General features: G+C 39.0%; 1 protein-coding gene across 12 annotated transcripts in view; it reads left to right on the plus strand.

The window, feature by feature from the left end:
- LOC120418014 (protein sickie) overlaps window positions 1-23052 on the plus strand; it is a 295005-nt gene that overhangs the window by 213512 nt on the left and 58441 nt on the right. For 7 of the 12 annotated variants that reach the window (XM_052708393.1, XM_039580265.2, XM_039580311.2 and 4 more), the window contains 6 exons: window positions 8169-8620; window positions 8684-8858; window positions 9009-9323; window positions 9567-9593; window positions 15071-15348; window positions 15465-15616. In XM_052708393.1, coding sequence (XP_052564353.1) covers window positions 8169-8620; window positions 8684-8858; window positions 9009-9323; window positions 9567-9593; window positions 15071-15348; window positions 15465-15616 — 1399 coding nt within the window. The remainder of the gene's footprint in view (window positions 1-8168; window positions 8621-8683; window positions 8859-9008; window positions 9324-9566; window positions 9594-15070; window positions 15349-15464; window positions 15617-23052) is intronic. The other 5 variants (XM_039580303.2, XM_039580320.2, XM_039580280.2 and 2 more) reach the window with 4 other exon arrangements.

The following is a 23052-nucleotide window of genomic DNA, read 5'->3' on the forward strand; positions in this document are numbered from 1 at the left end:
CTAACTCAACTGCTACCTTAACATTAAAAAAATGGAGAAAGTTATAAAAGCAAGGTACTAAATTTAAACTTTTTTTTTCAAAATAATTTCAAAGCATTTTTCTTAGAAGTCCCAAGTGTGAACTGAACTGAACTGAACTACACTCAACCCCCGGTGGTTGGTCACTTTTTTGTTTGACACTTTTTTAGTTTGTACCCCGTTGGTTGGTCAAAGTCAAACAAAAAAGTGACGAACTGTCACTTTTTACACGGCGCTCACGCTCACTATCAAAAGAAACGGTTGGTAGTGTGTGTGAACTCCGTGTAAAAGTGGCGTCAAACTAAAAAGTGACCCCGTTCGTTTGACAACAGTTGGTGTCAAACCATCGGGGTTTAAGTTTAATTATGTTTATGTTTCCCATCTCTTTTTGTTGAAAAAAAAAAAACAGGTCAAGGCAATTAAAGAACATAAGAAGATTGCAAGCCAGTCGAAACTTTAAAATAATATCCTATTTTTTGTTTTGCTTGAAGATAAAAAAAAAACTTTTTGTACCCTTATTTTATACAAAAATTTTAATGACCCAACGAAAGCTTTACAAGGCTGTAAGCACCTAACTAATTGTTAAAAGCATTTTTTCTAGCAAATTGATTAGAAGTGAAAACTGGGCTGAACAGTAAGATCAATTGAATTTTTTGCTTTTGAGAAATGCTAACAGAATATACAATGACTCTGATTTAATTTCAAATAAAAACTGGAAATTTGCACCAAAGATATAATTTTTCCTTGATTTTTTTTCAATTTTGCAAGATTTAATAAATTTACGATTTTTATTCAATTGATTTGAAAAGCCACTAAAACTGAACGATGTGCATACTGCCCGATTGGTAATATTTTTCATCCAAATTTGTTAAAAATCAACTTAAATGTGTTGAAAAATGAGCTAAAGCTATGCAAGTCAAACATTTTAGTAATTTAATGAAAAATGTGAACTTGACTGAACAAAATTGAAAAGCCCTCTCTGAAGTCCTTTGCCCTTACACCAGCCTTCTGTAAATTTTTGCTTCTTCAGTTTTTTATACCTACACACTTACATTTGAACGTATATTGTTCTATGTTGTAAAAAAAAAGGTCAGCCAAATCCACACTTGTTGATGCAACCGAACTGAAAACATATTTACAATTGACTGGTATTAATTATAATTAAAAAAATTACTTAACTTTTGTATCAGTGTAAACTTAATATAAATCTAAATTTTTACTTTTTTTGACAAAGTGTAAACTGAGCTGAGCAAAAAATCTAAATCTTAAAACTCATTCCAGCAGTGCTCTCAATCCCTATTATTGATATTGTCGCCCAAACCTTAAACCAATTGTCCTTTCTAAATGATGTTTATGACAGAATAATCCACTAAACCAGCTCGGGGAGGGTGTTTTATCGCTACTGCAATCCACGGCTAAGCCACTGCACAACACAAATCCTTTCCGCCCCTAACTACTTCGGGCAGCATGTTCCCCAAGGGCTGGTCCCAACCTCTCACGTGACTGCCACATAGTAGAACGCTGCACCTGTGCTAGATATTCACATATATGTGCGAAAAATACAGGGACCAGACGAGGTCATCGAACGGGCAGGAATTTATTATTGCGGATTATCCACTCGGTTCGGTCGACTTGGCCACACCTGAACACTGACCCAAGTCAACGTGAAGGAAATTTCGTCGCATTGCTCGCGTATCGAACAAACAATGCGAAACATTCAGCCCACTTCACCCTGCAGCCATTAATAATCTCCAATTAAGGAGGCGTGCCTCTTGGGCGATCGCAATTAGAAAAGCATTAGTGGAAAAGGCGGGCAGGCTCTAATTGACAAACGCAAATTGATGCTAATGAATTTGAGTTGGGAGTCTTACATCACACAACCGCAGCTCAATTGACGCTATCTTCACGTCTCTCGAGAGTTTCGTTTCTCGAGAAATCCTTCCGCGATTCGTTGGAAAAATACGACCGGGATGGCCTTCACGAAAAGGAAGAAAAATCGCACTCGACATTCCACTTGAGTGGGATGAGCTGAAATTATTGCAACTGAATGCAGTTCAAGATAAAATCACTTGCCTTCAGCAGAGGCATTCACTCGTTCTGCTCAAACAGACAAGCTAAGAGTGCGAGCTGCTGTTGCAACAAAGAAAAGTGCTGTGATTAATCTTAATTGAGCCCCTAGCGGCGACGACGCAGGCTTAGCACGTGATCTTGTTAACAACGGTTTAGGACCCTAAATTTGGCTAATTGACAGGAAGTGTGTTTTATGGGATGATTACTGTGCGTGTTTTAACCAGATTAAGTTGTCGCAGACAAAAAATAAACCAACGTGGAGTATTTTTTGACTGAGCGATCAGAATACACAAAGTTTTCGGATGCTTTGTGTATTTCAAACTAAATTGACAGGTGACAGATTGACAGTTGACAGATGTACTTATCCGATGTTATTCAGCATCCCGGAACACACTACTTACACGCTAAGGTACTTACCTTCTGATAAATTTTTATCTCTTCCTTGCTTCCGGTATATCAATGTTGAAGTCCGTAATTGAGTTGAGCTTCTCTCAACTTTATGTTTTGCAAAATTTTCAGATTCAAGTCTCTGACGTCCGTATTAGAAGTCAGCGCCTACTGCTGCGCGGAGGTCAAGGCCACGTTCTCGCCAATCGATATAGTGCGATAATTTTCGCCCACGCGCTCACAACGCCTTCGCCACGTGCATGCAAATTTTCGAGCGCTCGCCCACGTGGTCGTTATTTTGATGGGCCTAACTTCCCGGCAAGCAAATGTAATCTGATGTTGTTCTGATGGACCCAAAACACATTCAGAAAGAGAGTGAAAAAATGTGTTGAAAGTGCTGGAAGTTGTGTTTTATAGCTTCCAGGAATTTTTCTCATGGTGCGCTCATTTGGCGGTAAAGTACGTCGTCAAGTGTTGGAAGAGAAAAAAAAACTGTTGACGGGAGCTTGCTCGATGAAAACGTGTTGATAGCGTGCTAAAGTTGTGATTTTAATGAACATCCTAGCTGGGAAGGAAGCTTGAACCAACTGGAGGTGTGCTTTGCGGTATGTTATCGCCTGAAGGTATGCAATTTGGAAGATTGCTTCAGTTGGATTCAAATAAATTTCATTTAAAAAATTAATGGAATTTAAGAAAATTATTAAATTTATGAAATTCATAAAATTCATAAAATTCAAAAAATTCATAAAATTCATAAAATTCATAAAATTCATAAAATTCAAAAAAAAAATCATAAAATTCATAAAATTTATAAAATTCATAAAATTCATAAAATTCATAAAATTCATAAAATTCATAAAATTCATAAAATTCATAAAATTCATAAAATTCATAAAATTCATAAAATTCATAAAATTCATAAAATTCATAAAATTCATAGAATTTATAAAATTCATAAAATTCATAAAATTCATAAAATTCATAAAATTCATAAAATTCATAAAATTCATAAAATTCATAAAATTCATAAAATTCAACAAAATTATATGCTAAAAATAAAAAATTTATAATTTTTTCCCGAAACCGTTGTGTTTATTTCTCAACAGGCACTTATTGCCCAAATGAACTTAAAAACTAAGACTAAAGCTAGAACATTCGTCTTAACACTGATAAAAACTTGGACTTTAACACATCGCGGGACAAACTGACGTCAAAAACAGAGGACACTTTATTGAAGGCTCGCTTCAGTCCGACGATGGCTCCGTTGGCGCTGTAATTGGTACGGCGGAAAGGGATCTGCATGATTGGCGTGTGGCGTAGCTGGCGGGCAGGTGCAGTCAGGGTGATCTTTTCTCGAAGAGAGGGGCAATCGATCCTGTCGGTCAGAACGTCCGAAACTGTCAACGCACGGCCCAGGTCACGACGCAGCTGGAGAGTGTCGAGATGCATGAGCTGGCAGCGGTCTTCGTATGGCGGCAGCTGCTGGGGATTTCTCCAGGGCAGCAGTCTCAGGGCGTATCGGACAAACCTGCGTTGAATTCTCTCTAGCTGATAAACGGCGTTGTTGTAGTGCGGAGTCCAAACCGACGAGCAATATTCGAGCGGGGACCGGACCAACGAGCAGAACAGCGTTTTCAAGCAGTGGATGTCGGTGAAGTGGCGTGTCATACGGATCACCAGACCGAGCTGACGGGATGCTTTGGCAGTTATGAAGGACACGTGTTGCTTGAAGGTCAGTTTAACGTCCAGTATGACACCAAGATCCTTAACGTGATCAACTCTTTCCACTAGTGTGTCGCCAAGATGGTAGTTGAAGAGTATCGGACAGTGCTTCCGGCTAAACGTTATCACCTGGCATTTACCGGGATTTAGGACCATGTGATTCGCCTCACACCAATCAGCGAACTTATCCAGTTCGCGTTGCAGGGCTTCGGCATCTTCGAGACAGTCGATCTTGGCGAACAGTTTGAGGTCGTCTGCATAGGAAAGATGAGGTCCTCTCAGGGTGAAGTTGGCGTCGTTGAAATAGAACAAGAACACCAACGGACCGAGGTGGCTGCCTTGACCGATTCCAGAAGTAGCGTCGAAACTTTCGGAGAGTGCGTCCTCGATTTTCACCCGCAGCGAGCGTCCCGACAGATACGACCTGAACCATGTCAACAGGCTGCCACAGAATCCGAGCTTCTCGAGTTTGGCGATAGCGATACTGTGGTTAATCTTGTCGAAAGCTGCCGACAAATCTGTATAAACGGCGTCAGTTTGAGAGCGATTGTCAAAGCTATCGAAAACGAACTCGATGAAGCACAGCAGATTCGTGGCAGTGGACCGTTTTGGAAAGAATCCATGCTGATCGCTGGATAATTCCTGACGGCAGTGGGCAAATATTGGACCAATCACCACCAACTCGAACAGTTTCGAGGCAGCGCAGAGGGCCGAGATACCTCTGTAGTTCTCGATGTTCCTTCGATCGCCTTTTTTATGCACGGGGAACATGAAGGCCTGCTTCCATGCACAAGGGAACTTTCCGGAGGCGAGGGATAGCCGAAACAGGTGCAAGAGGGGCGATACCAGCGCGGACGAACATCGCTTCAGCAGTGTCGAGGGAATTCCATCCGGTCCAGGGGAGCTGGAATGTTTCAGTTTAGTTATCGCAGCTGATATGGCGTCGTTATCGATGTCAATCATGGGGAGAAATCGATCGCGACGGGGAACGCTGTTGGCAGCAATTTGGATCTCGTCGTCGGTGATATGTTCGTTTGTAAAAACACTCGAAAACTTTTTGGCGAACAGCCTGCAGATTTCCGCAGTGCTCTCAGCTTCCTCGTTGGCCAATCGCATGGACGAAGGCAGCCCAGATTCTTTGCGGTTCTCGTCGACGAATTTCCAAAACTTCTTTGGGTTGGCCTTCAGCTCACGCTGCTTCTTGCGCTGGTAGCTTGCCATACAACTGCGACTCAGACGCTGGTATTTGCTGTTCATTCTCAAGTAGTACTCGCGAAGGGAAAGTGTTCCACACCTGGAGAAGATCTTGAAAGCGGCTCGCTTCTGGGTTTTTAGGTTGCAAAGCTCCGGCGTTTGCCACGGTAGGTGAGTGGAATTACGCTTCCTGACCTTAGGCACGAAATGTTCGATGTGATCTCGCAGGATTGATGAGAATGTATCGACCGCGGCATCGACGTCGACAGAGTCCAAGACACTATCCCAGTCGATGTTGCGCAGTGCCAGAGACATTTCATCGTAATCAGCACCTCGGAAGTTGTAGCTTACGGTGTCCGGTCGGTCTCGAGCAACAGAGCTGTGACAGCCGTCGATGGTGACAACGAGCGCGGGATGGCGATGGACGATCTTAGCAAGCGGGGCCGGGGCAACGATTAGCGTTGGGGCGAAATCTTGTGCGCTCACAAAGCAAAGATCGAGACGGCGACCGTCTTCGTTCTCAATATGGTTGATCTGCTGGAGAGTGGCCAGGTTATATCCGGCCAGAAGATCGCGCGCACAGGGATGGAATTGTGAGCGATCAGGATCCGGGTACAAGAAACCGTTACGGGAAGGTGTCCAGGTCAGTTTCGGCAAGTTGAAGTCCCCTACGACAACGATGTCGTCGATCGGGCGCGTGCGTTCTGCAATAGATGCTACCGAATCGAGATGGATCTTATACAGGTCCTTGTCGTAAATGCGATCCGGGGGGAAGTATACCACGCAGAGGAAAAGGACACGATCAGACAGCTTCAGAGACACCCAGACCTGCTCGACTGCCTTCCAAGCGTCTTGGACAATCCGGCGTGGCTTGAAACAGCGGCGTGCCGCGACGAGGACTCCTCCTCCTTCCGCTTTCCTGCTGTTGTTTGGTCCACGATTGCAGCGAAAAACTTCGTAATCCGGTCCGAAGACCTGCGACGAAAGCGTGTTCTCTTTCAGCCAAGTTTCCGTCAGGGCGATGAAGTCGAAGCATTCTCCTGAGCTGGCGTGAAGGTAGTCATCAAGGTTACCGTTCATGCCACCAGCATTTTGGTAATAAAGATGACATTGCTGAATCCTCGAGGAAACCCTAGCTAACGAGCGAGGGTGGGTGAGCGGTGCGTCGGAAGATTGCAGAGAGCTGGAAGGTTGTGAAGCATCAGGGAGCGTCGACTGAACGGAAAAACGCGAATACATGCCTGGGAGCGCATTTTGGAAGACCCGTTCTCTAAAGCCGTACACAGGGCCGGGACGACTTTGATGTCCGGAACTAGATACGTCGCAGCAGAGCGGTGGCGCGACTGTGACGGGAGAGTCGGGGTCTTCCATGATGCGGGGGTTCGTGCGTCCCGGGTCAGCAGTGTCCGACGGCCACCTACTTGGTGACGGGTTGCGGTAGCTGCAGCTCGGTAGATCGCGATGTACGGGCGTCGTCCGATCGTCGCTAGAAAGCAGGGGCATTTTATACAATTTAATAATTTTAAAAACTTGACAAAATCGATAAATTTGCTAAATTTGAAAAAAATGCTGAAATGCAAAATTTGCTAAATTTGCAAAGTTTGCTAAATTTGCTAAGTTTGCTAAAATTGCTAAATTTGATAAATTTGATAAATTTTATAAATTTGATAAATTTGATAAATTTGATAAATTTGATAAATTTGATAAATTTGATAAATTTGATAAATTTGATAAATTTGATAATTTTGATAAATTTGATAAATTTGATAATTTTGATAATTTTGATAAATTTGATAAATTTGATAAATTTGATAAATTTGATAAATTTGATAAATTTGATAAATTTGATAAATTTGATAAATTTGATAAATTTGATAAATTTGATAAATTTGATAAATTTGATAAATTTGATAAATTTGATAAATTTGATAAATTTGATAAATTTGATAAATTTGATAAATTTGATAAATTTGATAAATTTGATAAATTTGATAAATTTGATAAATTTGATAAATTTGATAAATTTGATAAATTTGATAAATTTGATAAATTTGATAAATTTGATAAATTTGATAAATTTGATAAATTTGATAAATTTGATAAATTTGATAAATTTGATAAATTTGATAAATTTGATAAATTTGATAAATTTGATAAATTTGATGAATTTGATAAATTTGATAAATTTGATAAATTTGATAAATTTGATAAATTTGATAAATTTGATAAATTTGATAAATGTGAATTTCCAGTTTTGTTATAATTGAAAAGTATGAATTAGTTCAATTCAAAACTCTGAAGAATGTATAATATTTTAATTTGAAACTTGATAAGAATTCATTTTAAACATGAAATTTAAATGAAATCAAGGGTTCACCAATCTTAACCCACAACGGTTCCGGAAACATTCAAAGCAGTTTATGTATCCCATTTGATGTCACTTTCACCGACACCAGGACCATGTCCCGTAACCAACATTCCAAACCAGCCCTCTCCAAAGTGGGTGTCGTTGTTCGCACATCAATTACAAAAGTGTCAGCCTCTGTTTTGCATTGTCGTCGTCGTGTAGCAGCTTAGAAGTGCTCTGCTGGCTGCCTTCATTCGGGCGCATTCGCCAACCATTAATCAAAACACTGTTTCTAATAAATTGTGCATGCAGGCCAACGCCTCGTAATCTAGTTAGGGACACTGACGTTGATGACTGCACCGACCACTTCTGCACGCCTAAAAGTATGCTAATGGGACGTATTTCCGCTCTTGTTTCCCCTCACCAACAGATGTCGTAGCAGCCGCGGGGACAATCTGGACAGCGTCGGAACCATGGAGAAGGGCTCGAGGAGTAACGGTGGATCTCAGCAGGCGCTGAACGGCTCGGGTCGCGAGTTCTGGGGACGGCTACCGGAACCGGGCGGACAGAACGGTGGGACGGCGAGCAATCACGGTTCGCAGCCGCCGAGTCCGACGTCGAGCCGGAAGGACCGGAGTTCGCCGAGTCATTCGCGGAAGAGTTCGAGCTCGTCGTCGTCGAAGATTGCCGGAAGTCGGACGAAGGGCGTTCCGCAGAGCTTTGGGTACGTGAAGAAGACGAACGGGGTCGTGGTGGAGCAACCGCAGCAGGCGCAGATCATCATCGCGACGGGGCGGACGGCCCATGTTTCGGCGGTTCCGAGGACCAGCAAGCTGAAGGTTTCTGGAGGGACGCAGACTACGACGGCGGATTTCCAAGCCAGTGAGTTGAGGTTATGTTTTTCAGGTTGTGATTTTTGACTAAGCGATTTCTTGACCATTTCAGAAGCACAACAACAGCAGCAACAGCAGCAACAACAACAACAACACGCACAATACCGGAGCTTCTCGCTGACGGGACCGGGAGCGGCCCAGCTGAGCCAGTCGGTCAAAGAAAGGTTTGGTTCCGGAACACATAGTTTGCCTAAGCCCGGTCTAGATATGCATGTCTTCCAACATAGGTTTGTTTCCCCCTCAGAGTTAACTTGACCCTAGAGCGTTACTAACCGCATCTCCGTCCTTTCTTTCATTAACCCCGGAACTCCCCGTTGTAACCCCCGAACTTCCGTTTTGGACCTTCCCCGTTCTTCCCTTCGCCCACCTCTCACCAGAATGTCCACCCGCGGATCGGCCAAGCTAAATGACGGCAGCCTCAGCGATACCCAGACGTACGCCGAGGTCAAGCCCGACTACGGCAGCTACGCCATGTGGCTGCGGCACTCGAGCACGGCGTCCAGCCGCCTCTCCGAAGGCGACTCCCTCGAGGCCTATGCCAACGCTGCGGCCGCCGCCGCCACCGGAAGTCCCGGGATGAGACCCAGCAAGCTGCTGCATCACACCCGCGGCGAAACCCAGCCCGGAACGACGCTGCACCACGGCGGCGCGGCCACGCACAGTCCGCGGCTGAACCGTAGCAATAGCATCAGGTAATGTTCCGGTCCACCGGACCGGATGTGCTTCTTTTCGATGGCTTTTTAGATGTTTTTTTTTTAATTCGATGTCGTCAGTTTTCCGTTTCGAAATTGTTGAAGAATTCTCATTGTTTGCTCGACTCAATCTCTTCCGTTGCACAACAAGTCAAATTTCATGATGTTCCCAAAAAAATACTAACAATTCCTTCCCTAACCTCAAAAAAAACCTTCCAAAAACAACCATGCCGCGCGCCGTAGCTATTTGAAAGAAAGGACCTACCCCAGGTAGATACCAACCAACCAACCAGCAAAATCAATAGCATGCCATGAAAATGCCACTCTCGCACACACACACATTAATTTGCACGCATCCCCCCCAGGAAAACCAATCATAGCTTGCCTTGATCGAAAATAATTGAGACCCAACCTAAAAAAAATAAAAAAGAGTATTCTCCCACGCTAGATGATGTTCGATTGTTTTTTTGTTTCTTCCTTTGAAATTTATTGCTAATGGTCTGTGTCGAGAGAAAAAAGCACACTCGCACACACGTATATGCGTGCGTCACCGTGAAGGACGACGCACGAAATTCGTGCAAAATGTGCGTTTTGTTTCTACCTTTTTTGGTGCCGTGAAGTTAGAGATCCGTGAAGGTTAGATTTTATGGCGAAATGGTCGTCTGAGAGCAGGGAAAAAAGGGTTGTTTGGATAATGGAAATTTCGGACGTTTTGTTTTATTCAAGGGTAGAATATATTGTTTCATGATGTCTTAACTTAAAATATCATCAGAGCAAGTATTAAGTTTTGGAATTTTGAAAAACAATTTAACCCTTACATTTCTGCACTTTTTCCTTGTTAGGGGAAAGTGGGGCAAGTGTAACAAGCTAAGGAAATGCTCGTTATAACCCATCAAAAACGTTAAAAAATCTGTCGGATTTTTCATAATCATCTTATTCCAGGTCTTGACTAAGACTTTGATAGAAAAAGTTTTAAAAAAATCCTGTTTTTTAATGTAAAAAATTGATTTTAAAAATTTTGATTTTCCGTGCGTTCTTCTCAACTAGTGGGGCAAGACGAACATCCCGTTGGGGCAAGAGGAACAATTCATGTAACAACATGTCAATTTGCTAACAAGTGAACTGTTATCAATTAGAAACATCAGATTAGATTGTATTTGAAACGTTTCTTTCATTTTTAGATTAAATAATAATATTTTACTTAAAAAATTGATCGTTTTTACGAAAAAAAATATAACTCAGATGAAAAAAAGGAAATTTTAAAAATATCACTATATTTTGCATGGACATTTTTTTTAACAATTGTTTAACAGTTTTTAAGTATTTTTATGTATTTTTTTCCCAATAAAATATGTTGTTGCAGCAATTCGTAATTTTTTCCATACTAAAAATCCACCTGAACAAGATTTTTTTTAAACTCTCAACAAAAATAACTAAAAGCTAAATCATACTTTATAAAAGGTGCAAGTCATTGGTAGGGACACTACTGATCTAGGAAAAATAGAATTTTGATAAAATGAGCCTTAAAACGAACCCTAAGCCTTATTTTGTACTTTCCAAATATTATAAGAAAATATAGATTTAGAGAAAAACTTAATTAAATCTTACGCCCCGTGGCGTGTACGTCGTTTTGGCGGATATGTGGTAGTAGAATCAGTTAATTGCATTGCTAGCAACAATTCCTCATACTGGAAATAATCAAAATTTTAAAAATTACGGCCTTTCGAGCGATTGTTCCTCTTGCCCCATATGGTCGTCTTGCCCCACCTTCCCCTATTTAGAAATTCAGCTTCGTGTAAAGTTCTGTGTGTAAAAAATATTATTAAATTCAATTGCGTGTAATATTATTGAATCAGTATTGAAAAATTACTTTATCAAATGTTGTGTTATAGGGGAACTATGCCCTTTCTCAGCCTATTTCTATTATCGGCCTATCAGCACTTTGATCATGAATTACAGCTTTCATAAAGTGTTTTTGACTGTTCCAAAGTAATAAATAGCTCAAATAAAAGTGAGCAAGCAACTCTCCATTGTTGATACATCTGAAAATGTTGATTTTATAGCGGATAATGGCAAAAGTGATGAGAATTGGTCGAACAGCTTAGAGTGATTAAAATGGGCATATTTCGCCTATGTTACAAATTGTAATCAGATTTTTTTCAAATTCATTACAATTTTCATTTATCTACATGTTTCTACATGTCAGAAAAATAGTGCAATTTTACTTCAGTAAATGTGGAATAATTTTTATGTGTAAATGTTTTTTTTTTAATATAAATAAAGGTTATGTTAAAAGCTGTAATGTTGCACAATGAAATTTAATTGATTTACGTTATTTAAAGAGTGTGTGTAATACACAGGTACATTTTTTTAAAATAAATTTGACAATTTTACCGATATTTAATCTACTGGATTCGGTCCTCCCCATCCTTCCTATAAATGGTGACAACTATACATTTTATTTTAAGCTATTGAGAATACACTTTTTCGTTTCCTTGCAATCAAATGGGAGTTAGTTAAAAAATCCGTAAAACCTGGAATTTTGCAGATAAAATCCCAGAAAAATCCAGAATTTCTCTGAAAAATTTTAAATTTCTTCAAAATGATTTTGATTGAATAAGGATCAAAATCATTGATTTTTTAATAAAAATCGTACAGAGCAAAAAAAAAAATGAATTTTGGAACGTTGAAAATTTGGTAGGTTAAATATTACCTCTTTTTTGAGTAATAGACAATGTGTAAAAATGTAAACCTGATGAAATTTTTTTAAAACATGGGCAGTTGGGCACTCTTTTCGAATTCATTGTATAAACGATTTCCATTAGATTTTTTTTTGCTCTTTTGAACATATTTTACGCTATTTAAAAAAAATCAGAAAAAGTATGTGCATCCAAATATATTTCTAGTGGGTAAAATTTGGATGGTTAACCATCTGTCAAGTTTTTTTTATGCGGTAACAATTAGGTTATGAAACTTAAGTAAAGTTAAACACTTGAAAAAATTTCAATTAAGCCTAAAAGTAGTAATTTTTAAATGGTTTTAACGATGTTTTTTGTAATTTAAATTTTTTTCTTCGAAAGCCATAATTTAAATGTTATTAATAATTTATTTTTAATTATTTGATATTTTTGGGTAAACATAACTCATATAAGTAATTTAAAGTGACGTTCAACAACTTAGTCATTGATGATGATTCATGTTTTCAAAGCATCTTATTTAAAAAAAAAATTAATTGAGTTATTGAAAAGAAGGTATGTTTTTTCCTTGTTTATGATATTACACATTAGAAAAAAAAAATTGCGTCGTATCAAAAAGTGGTCAAAGACAAACTTGTAGGAAATTGGACGGGCTTTCTGAAAAAAATACACTGAAACAAAAATACACGCCACATCTATGAGATTTTTTGATTTTTAAGTCTAAAACTTAAATTTGAAGGTGATGTCACGATTTTTTTTCGCTCAAAATTTTTGAGGAAACACCCTAAGATGTTACCAAAAGACTGACGAAAAATGCAGGATGGTATGTCTCTCCTAAAAAAATACAAAAATTATTTACTAAAACTGTTTTTTTGAAAAGTGGTCTAAACGTCAAAATTTTTAAAAACCGGTAAAGGGAATCGATTCTCCAGACAATTTTACATACAAGTCTCCGTATTGACCATTGTCCTATGTCCAATCCTTGGGAAGATACAGCGGTTTTAAAAATAAAAATGTGGAAAAAACGGGATTTTTGGTGGTTTTTGACAATTTCTAAATGACAGACTTGGTTTTTCAGTCTCGTAAATATTTTTAACGGAAAGATCGTCCAATTTCCCATAAGTTTGCCTTTGACAGCATTTCAATTGGATGTAAGGGCTTACAGATATAAGCTTAAATACATTGCTTATAACTGAAAATAGAATATTTTTTTCAGTGTGGTAGAAACCAGGATAGTAAATTTGATTACGTAAATATAAAAACGATATAAATCAAAAAGCTGTCAAAGGCAAACTTATGGGAAATTGGACGAGATTTCCGTTAAAAATATTTACGAGACTAAAAAACCAAGTCTGTCATATAGAAAATGCCAAAAACCACCAAAAATCCCGTTTTTTCAACATTTTTATTTTTAAAATCGCTGTATCTTCCCAAGGATTGGACATAGGACAATGGTCAATATGGAGACTTTTATGTAAAATTATCTGGGGAATCGATTCCCACTACCGGTTTTTAAAAATTTTGACGTTTAGACCACTTTTCAAAAAAACAGTTTTAGTAAATGATTTTTGTATTTTTTTAGGAGAGACATACCATCCTGCATTTTTCGTCAGTCTTTTGGTAACATCTTAGGTTGTTTCCTCAAAAATTTTGAGCGAAAAAAAATCGTGACATCACCTTCAAGTTTAACCTTTAAACTTAAAAATTGAAAAATGACATAAAAGTGGCGTGTATTTTTGTTTCAGTGTATTTTTATCAGAAAGCCCGTCCAATTTCCTACAAGATTGTCTTTGACCACTTTTTGATACGATGCAACGGCTTCGAGATACAGTAATTTTTAAATTGCAAAATACTAAAATATTTGAATACCTTACGCCCTTCTCAAATGTTATTCTCGAGTACTATTGGCTCCATATACACAAAAATGACTTATATAGGCCTAGGATAACATGTCTACAAAGTTTCATTGAAATCGGAGAGGGTCGGGTACAAAAGTACCAGAAAAAAACCTGATTTGAGCTGGAATTGCTCATTAAAGAATATAGAAGTGATTTCCTTTCTTACTAATGAAATGCAAAAAAAAAAACAAGGACCTGATTTGTACCAGACCTGTCCTGAAGCGCATATTTTAATATTTTTGGGATATTCCTGAGTGTGCATTGGTTTCAATTTACCAAAATGTAGAGAAAGCAACCCATTTCGATTATTATGCAAATTATCACTTAAAACGAAAACTACTCTCAAGTTTGTCTTTCTTCTCTCAAACTTTTCCAATCGACTCCCAAATGTGTACTCAGATGTTCCACCCAAGAAGCATTTACGTTATTTATTTTAGCTTTCGTTCGTCACCCTCAGCGATGCTGATTCACTCACCCAAAAAGGTGCAAAACTTTTCCAATTAGAACTTTAATCCAACTTTGGGTCAACGCTCATCGACTATCATACAGTTGTTGAGCAATTTCGTCGAATCTTTTGAGTAGAGTTCAGTAACCCATGAAGGAAAATTAATAATTGGTTGGTTTTGTCCCTCCCAGCATCGTAGCTCACAGGTGGCCTACTTGGTTGCAAAGCCTGCTCCGATAAGGCTGAATTTCAATTTCAAAAGTTAATAAATAAATTAGCTAACATTTCACGTCCAGGCTTGGAAAATTTGCAAATTTAGCCCATTTGCTTATCTCGAGCGACACACTTATCGTATGGAAATCTAAATTGAATTTCAACTAACCGAGCATTCGAGGTGGCATGGCCAAGCCTCCGATCAATCTCTACGAAAGTCCCCATTTTCTCTGCTGCATGCCAACCGTACTAAACTGCATCCTGGAATTGGTCCCCCCACAACCTTTCGAGTTGGCTGTTCGTTTTGCATTTTGCCCCAAGTTGTTGAAATTTGAATGTTTGCATATTCAAATTCTGGTTTATCCCTCGACTCACCTGAAACACAGTTGATTTCTTCACTCTTCACTCTCTTTTCTCCAGTTGTTTAATAATTCATTTATTTTGTCTTGTTGTTTTGAGTTTTCTGGTACTAAAAGCTGACTTTTCCCCCTCCAGATCAACCAAATCGGAAAAGATGTACCCGTCGATGCTGAGTCGGGGGCCGGACGTGGAGATTGAACCGTACTATTGCCTGCCGGTGGGCACGGTCAGCTCGGCCGGCGCCGGGGGTCACCACCACCACCACAACGGAATGGTGCCGTGGAGTCAACCCACGTCGCCGACTCCCCCGGCCCGCGGATTCGCCGGCCTGCTGTCGCCCACGCACACTACCGGCAGCAGCTCGATCAGTACGGCCTCCCACCGGCTGACGTATCCAAAGAAGAACGACGAAGGTGAGTGCTGTTGCCTACCTTTGGGCGAATGAATATTCATCGCGATGCCTACTTTGGGGCGCACTCGCGGTGTGAAATTTTGTTACCTTAATGATTTTTGTTTCTTATTTTTCCAGTTCATGGCAGTCAGGCGTCCCTGCTGTCCGGCGGGTCGTCCCTGTACGGGTCGACGGAGGAGCGGCAAGCGACGGAAGTGCGGCGGCTCAAGCTGGAACTGGCGACTGCCCGGGACCAGGTGATGAGCCTGTCCAGCCAGCTGTCAACTAATGTGAGTATATTTGTTTCTTTGAGGTTTTAGCAATTTTGACAATTTTGACAATTTTGACAATTTTGACAATTTTGACAATTTTGACAATTTTGACAATTTTGACAATTTTGACAATTTTGACAATTTTGACAATTTTGACAATTTTGACAATTTTGACAATTTTGACAATTTTGACAATTTTGACAATTTTGACAATTTTGACAATTTTGACAATTTTGACAATTTTGACAATTTTGACAATTTTGACAATTTTGACAATTTTGACAATTTTGACAATTTTGCAAATTTTGCAAATTTTGACAATTTTGACAATTTTGACAATTTTGACAATTTTGACAATTTTGACAATTTTGACAATTTTGACAATTTTGACAATTTTGACAATTTTGACAATTTTGACAATTTTGACAATTTTGACAATTTTGACAATTTTGACAATTTTGACAATTTTGACAATTTTGACAATTTTGACAATTTTGACAATTTTGACAATTTTGACAATTTTGACAATTTTGACAATTTTGACAATTTTGACAATTTTGACAATTTTGACAATTTTGACAAGTTTGACAATTTTGACAATTTTGACAATTTTGACAATTTTGACAATTTTGACAATTTTGACAATTTTGACAATTTTGACAATTTTGACAATTTTGACAATTGTGACAATTTTGACAATTGTGACAATTGTGACAATTTTGACAATTTTGACAATTGTGACAATTTTGACAATTTTTACAAGTTTTACAATTTTGACAATTTTGACAATTTTGACAATTTTGACAATTTGGACAATTGGGACAATTTTGACAATTTTGACAATTTTGACAATTTTGACAATTTTGACAATTTTGTAAATTTTGTAAATTTTGTCATTTTTGTCAATTTTGTCAATTTTGTCAATTTTGTCAATTTTGTCAATTTTGTCAATTTAGTCAATTTTGTCAATTTTGTCAATTTTGTCAATTTGTCAATTTTGACAATTTTGGAGTTGGAAAAATTAATAAGAACAGCAAACAGGAGAAATTCTCAAATGTTTGGCATGTTAAGGATTCTGTCCTAATTCTGTGGCCATAATTTCCGGTAAAGTCAGCCTTGAGAAATCTACTAACATCACGACCCAGTATCACGTGCTTTTTCGATCGCTATCGATTGCTCGTTGATATCATGTGCAATCACCCCGCCGTAACAGAAGCATAAATCTTCCAGACAAAAACATTCAACAATTTTCTCCACCATCAATTTTCCTCTCCCGGAGCACGGTTGACACACACTGCTTTTCCAAACCCCATCACCAACCACGTGGTAGTGGTGATGTTGTCTGTTTGTGTTGTGTCGTTCGCCATAAATCACTGCCCCTTTTTGCATTGGAAGCAGAAGCAGTAGAAGCCAGCATCCGTTCGCGCATAACAAATACAGTTCTTCGGTCTTCCGTTGATGGAAACTGCGAGGTCTCTCTCCAATATCTGCTGGTCAGCAGCAACCCCCATCAGCAGCATGGCCATAAAAGTCAATTGTCTTTATCGTGATGGTGAACAATCGTGTAGAGGCGGTCCAAGTAGGCTGCTGGTGCTGCCGCTGGTGAATCGATCACGCGGAAATGACTACTCAGTCCAAGTGTGCCTTGACGTGGTTTGATGTTCCATGACCTACTCGATTTGCCTGGGTTGATGTCACATGCGCAAGCAGCAGGAGCCTACTTTGATGCCGAGATATGCAAATCAACAAATTGGCATTCCAAGAAGCCAACTTGTTGTTTGGTATCGCATCAAACGAGCTACTTAATAGGTAGTTTGGTTTTACATGAAACGCGATGTGTCTGCAAACTTTGCTGCCACGGTCTAGTGCAACTAATCCGGACAATCAGCACTTTAAAGTAGTTTTCAACACGACGACGTCCCGGCGGATGTCTGCCGGACGTCCCTTCTGCTTCCCTCAGGAGGAGGAGGACCGACCTTTCGCTACATAATCTCATCATCTGCACTTTTAGCACCATCTACGGACGCGCCCCCCACCACAACACTCTCATTCGCTTTCCAGCTATCACAGCAAGCCATGTGCACTTTCAGCAACAAGCGAAAATAGTGTGTTGTCTAGCCTGCTTCGATCTGGTCTAGTCGGACACCCTCTCCGACCCCTTTCAAACCAACCCTCATGAAGACCTTGTCGAAACGTGGCCGTAATCCATCCATCATAGAGGACCCAACACAGCAGAGACATGTATCAATGGACACACATCAGCAGCAGCAGCTCTTCTATAGCTAGGAAGAGAGTCCAGCGGATGTGGAAAGAAATAAAAAAGTTATAATTGAATCGTTGAGGGTGTGGTCTGATTGAACGCCACTTCAAACTGGACGGCAATCAAGATTGGTGAGCTGCCATGTCTGTGGTGATGATTTTCGCTGATTTTCAGGACAAATGTTTCATTTTGAACTGACTTGAATCATCCAGGTTGCTACGATCAGCGCCAGCTGCCTTTATGCGGGCTTTATGTTTCAATTTTTTTCGCATGAATTTCCGAAATGCTAATTAATTCGTTGGACGAATCCAAATTTAAGGCGGTGCATGTTTAAACACCGTTTGTTATTTGTTTTATGTTCTGGTTGGTTGATGCCTTCTTCACACGCACAAAATATTAAATTTTTGCCAGAATTTCGCTTCAGAAAGGTGAATTAAATTGGATTGCTCAACCTGAAATCAATTAATTTTATTACTTTTAAGCCCCAACTCTTATCTAGAAAACCCCATTTTAATACATTAGCTTCAACTCTTTGGGGACTTTCTTCCTTATCAGCCTCAGACTGTGTCCCCGTGGGTAAATCATTGTCTCTTTACTTTTTCACCTTCCTCTTTGGAAAAGAACTCGTCTGTTAACTTCCCCAACTGAACTGGCTTGAATGAAAAAGTTATTTTTTTTCTCTTGCCCAAGTCCCACGAGCTTTCTTTATTTCATGGTCAAGATAACAGGAACAAAAAAAAAATGTGGAGAATAATGTCCGTCCGTCATCCAGGGTGGTTGGGCTTCTTCTGCGGACCGAAATGGATCATTTAATGGACTTCTTTTTGAATGAAAGTTTCTGTTGAAGTTATGGTTTTTCAGTTTCGTTTAGTGTTGCATAATAAATTACTATGACATTCTTTTTAAAGAACATTTTCACATCGCTTCGATGATTTTTTAGCATTATTTGTCAAGCGCCATAAATAATTTAACAATTTTGTCAAGATTGTCAAAATTGTCAAAATTGTCAAAATTGTAAAAATTGTCAAAATTGTCAAAATTGTCAAATTGTCAAAATTGTCAAAATTGTCATAATTGTCAAAATTGTCAAAATTGTCAAAATTGTCAAGAGTTATGAATAATGAATGACTAAATCAAAATAATTCAATTCTATCAAAATTGCAGTTTGCTCTTTGAACAGGGTATTAAAATTCCCCAAAAACTCTGTCAATTAATTTGATTGTTATTATCAACTAAGGGCAAACACTCTGAAAGCCGCTTGTTGTGCGATACGCCCAAATGCAAATTCAATTTATGCTAAATGAGCTGAAACGAAAAATTACTATTCTGAGCTGAACTGAGCAGGCTTCTGCTACCATCATAAACTGCACTGCACACACACACACGCGTGCGCTTAATCATCATAAATTTATGCTTCCACTCTCTTCGTGATCCAAAGCATTCAGCTGAGCATACACTTTTCCGAACGACTGCAGTGCAGTAGCAGCAGCAACAACAACTATCAACTAATTGGAAAATTATAGCTTCCTCCAACTGCGATGGGGCAACCCTTTTACTTGGAACGATTACACTCTTTACATTTTCGAAAGACTAACTTTGCCTAATCAAAGTCTAATCCAAATCTAATCCGATTTTCTTTCTTTTCTTTCTCTTTTCCCAGGTGAGTATTAGCCTTAATCCTAGTAAGCTAAAAGGGGGTTCTCAAATTTCGTCGAAGGACAACAAACCGCCCAAAATCCAAGTAAGTCGCTAGATCGTAGTGCGCCCCTAATCTAAATTGGACGACAAGCAGCACGGGGAAAAGTGCGCACCCAGCCCACTAGATGACCTGTCAGCAACATGGCCTGACAGCGAGCACATGCTTCGTGCAACAAAATGCAGCAGACACAAAATGCATCATGAATGCAAAATGCCGGTGTACAAATGTCGGTGGGTAGGAGAGATTGCTGTCAACTCGGAAGGGGGGAGGGGGGATGTTGAGGGTTTTTAAGGGAGGGGACTTTCACTCCAACTCTTGATGAAGCTTTGTGTGTTTTCATTGTTGTTTACATTGTCGAGCAAAACAAAAAATGATTTTTTTTTTTAATTTATTGAAAACAGTTTTCAACAAAACATCAATTGTTTTCATTTCTAACAAAAAAAAAACAAATTTTGACATCACAAATCTTTTAACCGGCACTGTGGTGAGTCAAACTGTGTGTTCAAGTGCGGAAAATGCGCCGAGTATGGAAGCGACTTTTTTCCCATCTTTTTTCTTCATTCTTCTTTTTACCTCTCTCGCACACCAAATTAGGCACGATGAGCTTCTGTGCGGGTACCACCACCCTAAAGTGCGGTAGGAAGGAATGGAAGCAGAGTGAAGGGAACTTGCAGACGGAAAATCTTGTTTTACCGAAGCTTTTTGGTGTCTCGTGTGGAAAACTTCGCTTGCTTGTCTCTCTCTGTGTGTCTGTCGGAAGGTTCAGTAGGGTAAAATTGGAAATTATTGGGAAAAAATAATAAAAAGCAAGGTTCATTAAAATTAATAAAACAAAAAAAAAAAAAACGGAATCGACGTAACACCTTATAACGTGGCCCTCTTAAACCTTGCGGTTTCGTCAACGGATCCACAGGCGTGTATCGTTCTTTTTGCGACAAGACTCCGCCTCCCGGGTCTCCTAAGTGTGAAGGTATGGGCACGGGGAGAGGGCACCGAATACCTATATTTACACTTAGAATTTGTTTGCGTCCGCCCCGGGATTCGAACCGGCGACCTCTGGATTGTGAGTCCAGTGCGCGGTCCGATTGATCCACACAGGCAGACAAAAACAAATAAAACAAAATATATTTAGAAATTCGCAATTTTTTTTTACAATTTCGACAATTGTAAATATTTTGACAATTTTGAATATTTTGAATATTTTGACAATTTTGTCAATTTTGTCAATTTTTATAATTTTTGTCAGTTTTGACAATTTTGACAATTTTGTCAATTTTGTCAATTTTGTCAATTTTGTCAATTTTGTCAATTTTGTCAATTTTGTCAATTTTGACAATTTTGACAATTTCGACAATTTTGACAATTTTGACAATTTTGACAATTTTGACAATTTTGACAATTTTGTCAATTTTGACAATTTTGACAATTTTGACAATTTTGACAATTTTGACAATTTTGACAATTTTGACAATTTTGACAATTTTGACAATTTTGTCAATTTTGACAATTTTGACAATTTTGACAATTTTGACAATTTTGACAATTTTGACAATTTTGACAATTTTGACAATTTTGACAATTTTGACAGTTTTGACAATTTTGACAATTTTGACAATTTTGACAATTTTGACAATTTTGACAATTTTGACAATTTTGACAATTTTGACAATTTTGACAATTTTGACAATTTTGACAATTTTGACAATTTTGACAATTTTGACAATTTTGACAATTCGGACAATTTGGACAATTTTGACAATTTGGACAATTTTGACAATTTGGACAATTTCGACAATTTGGACAATTTGGACAATTTTGACAATTTTGACAATTTTGTCTTTTTTGTTTACAATAACAATCTTATTTTTCAGTTTTTTTTGTAGTATTGATTTATATCATATAATTGATTGTGTTTAAAATTAATTAAAAATGTTAAAAAATAAATTTCACAAAAAAATTAAATTTTCTCACAAACAAAAAACTTTAAAATCAAGTCAAACAAACCTGCACTCACCTTCCACTATCTTTCAGAGGAGAACATTGTGCGACTGCTTGTACGACACCGAAAGAAACTTAATTCATTTCCTCATCCTGGCCACGGCACGGCTTCCTTGGATGATGATATAAAAAAGGATCCTGTTCTTTTTCCGGCTTGCTACTCCAGACAGTTGGAAGGGGGAAGCAAAATTCTGTAAAAAGTAAAAGCTCTCCGATGCAACAGAACCCAGCAAGCAGCTTTTTGATTTAGTGCCAATTCGCGGAAAATGGCTGTAAATTTTGCACGTTGCAACGCAGTGAAAGTGCACTTTAAAGTTGGGGACCATCCATAAACCACGTGGACACTTTATGGGGGGGGGGGGATGGCGATTGTCCACGCTCCATACAAAAAAGTTTTTTTTTGTATGGACAACTGTCCACGAGGAGGGGGGGGGGGGGGGGGGGAGATTTCGAAAAAAGTGTCCACGTGGTTTGTGGATGGTCCCTTGGGAATTGTAGTCCTTTATGGGCGTTGGAATTAATTCTTTAACATTTTGTCTGATTTATTGCTGTAATTAGAAATTTTAACTTTGTTTCAATTGGAATACAACTTCTCCTTTCTTAAAAGTCCTTAGCTTCGATTATCCGAAGGTTCTGTAGGAACTTCGAATAATTGAATCATTGTTAAAACATAAATTTTCGTATTTTTGAATTTACATGAAATTCTAATTCTGTTCTTTTAATATTGTTTCTTAATTTAGAAAACAAGACTAAAATGCCAAAAATTATTTCAACAGCAAAAATCCCTAAAAATCACCAAAAACCACATCCAATTTTCATTTCACGACCCATAAAACCAAAATTATTGCAAAAATTCGTTCCCGAAAAAAAAGCCGCTCCACCAAAACAATTATTCGGTGCCAAATTTACGACCTTCGCATGGCCGGTCAGCTCCCGGTACAAACCTTCCAACTTGACCGCGGCGGTCACCGAAAAACCGCAAAAAATGAACCGTGATTTATGCCTCCAGAGCCTCCTTCGATTCGCTAAGCAAAACAAACAGTAAATCAGCCAACCTTGGAAGAAAAATCTCTTTTGTGAAAAATGAGAGAAAAGAGAAAAAGATTTGTTGTTGGTTCTGTTGATGAGGTCGCCTACTGCGCTTTTGTTGTTGTCGCGAGAGAGCTTTTTTTTCTCGAGTTGCGAATGAACCTTATTGAGCCGGAATAGTTGTGGTAGTTCGAGTGAACTTTTTTCTTTCACAACTACTTAAGGGGACACACACTTCGTGTGTGTGAGTTTGCAGGGTTCATTCACAGTTCATTGAGCTTGATTAGCCCTTATGAGTGGAAAAAAGATAGTTCTCGCGCTCCTCTGTGTTGGTATGTTTTTCCTCTTTCCCTTTTGTCCCCGTCATTCGCGCGACTGTTTTGATTCACACAAAAAGCTTTCAACGCCTGCTTCGCCTGTAGTGGTGCGATCTTCAGCCAGAACTCGCCGCGCAGCAGCTTTTTGGTC

The sequence above is a fragment of the Culex pipiens genome, chromosome 2 (genome assembly GCF_016801865.2).
Source record: "Culex pipiens pallens isolate TS chromosome 2, TS_CPP_V2, whole genome shotgun sequence".
NCBI classification, from domain to species: Eukaryota; Metazoa; Arthropoda; class Insecta; order Diptera; family Culicidae; genus Culex; species Culex pipiens.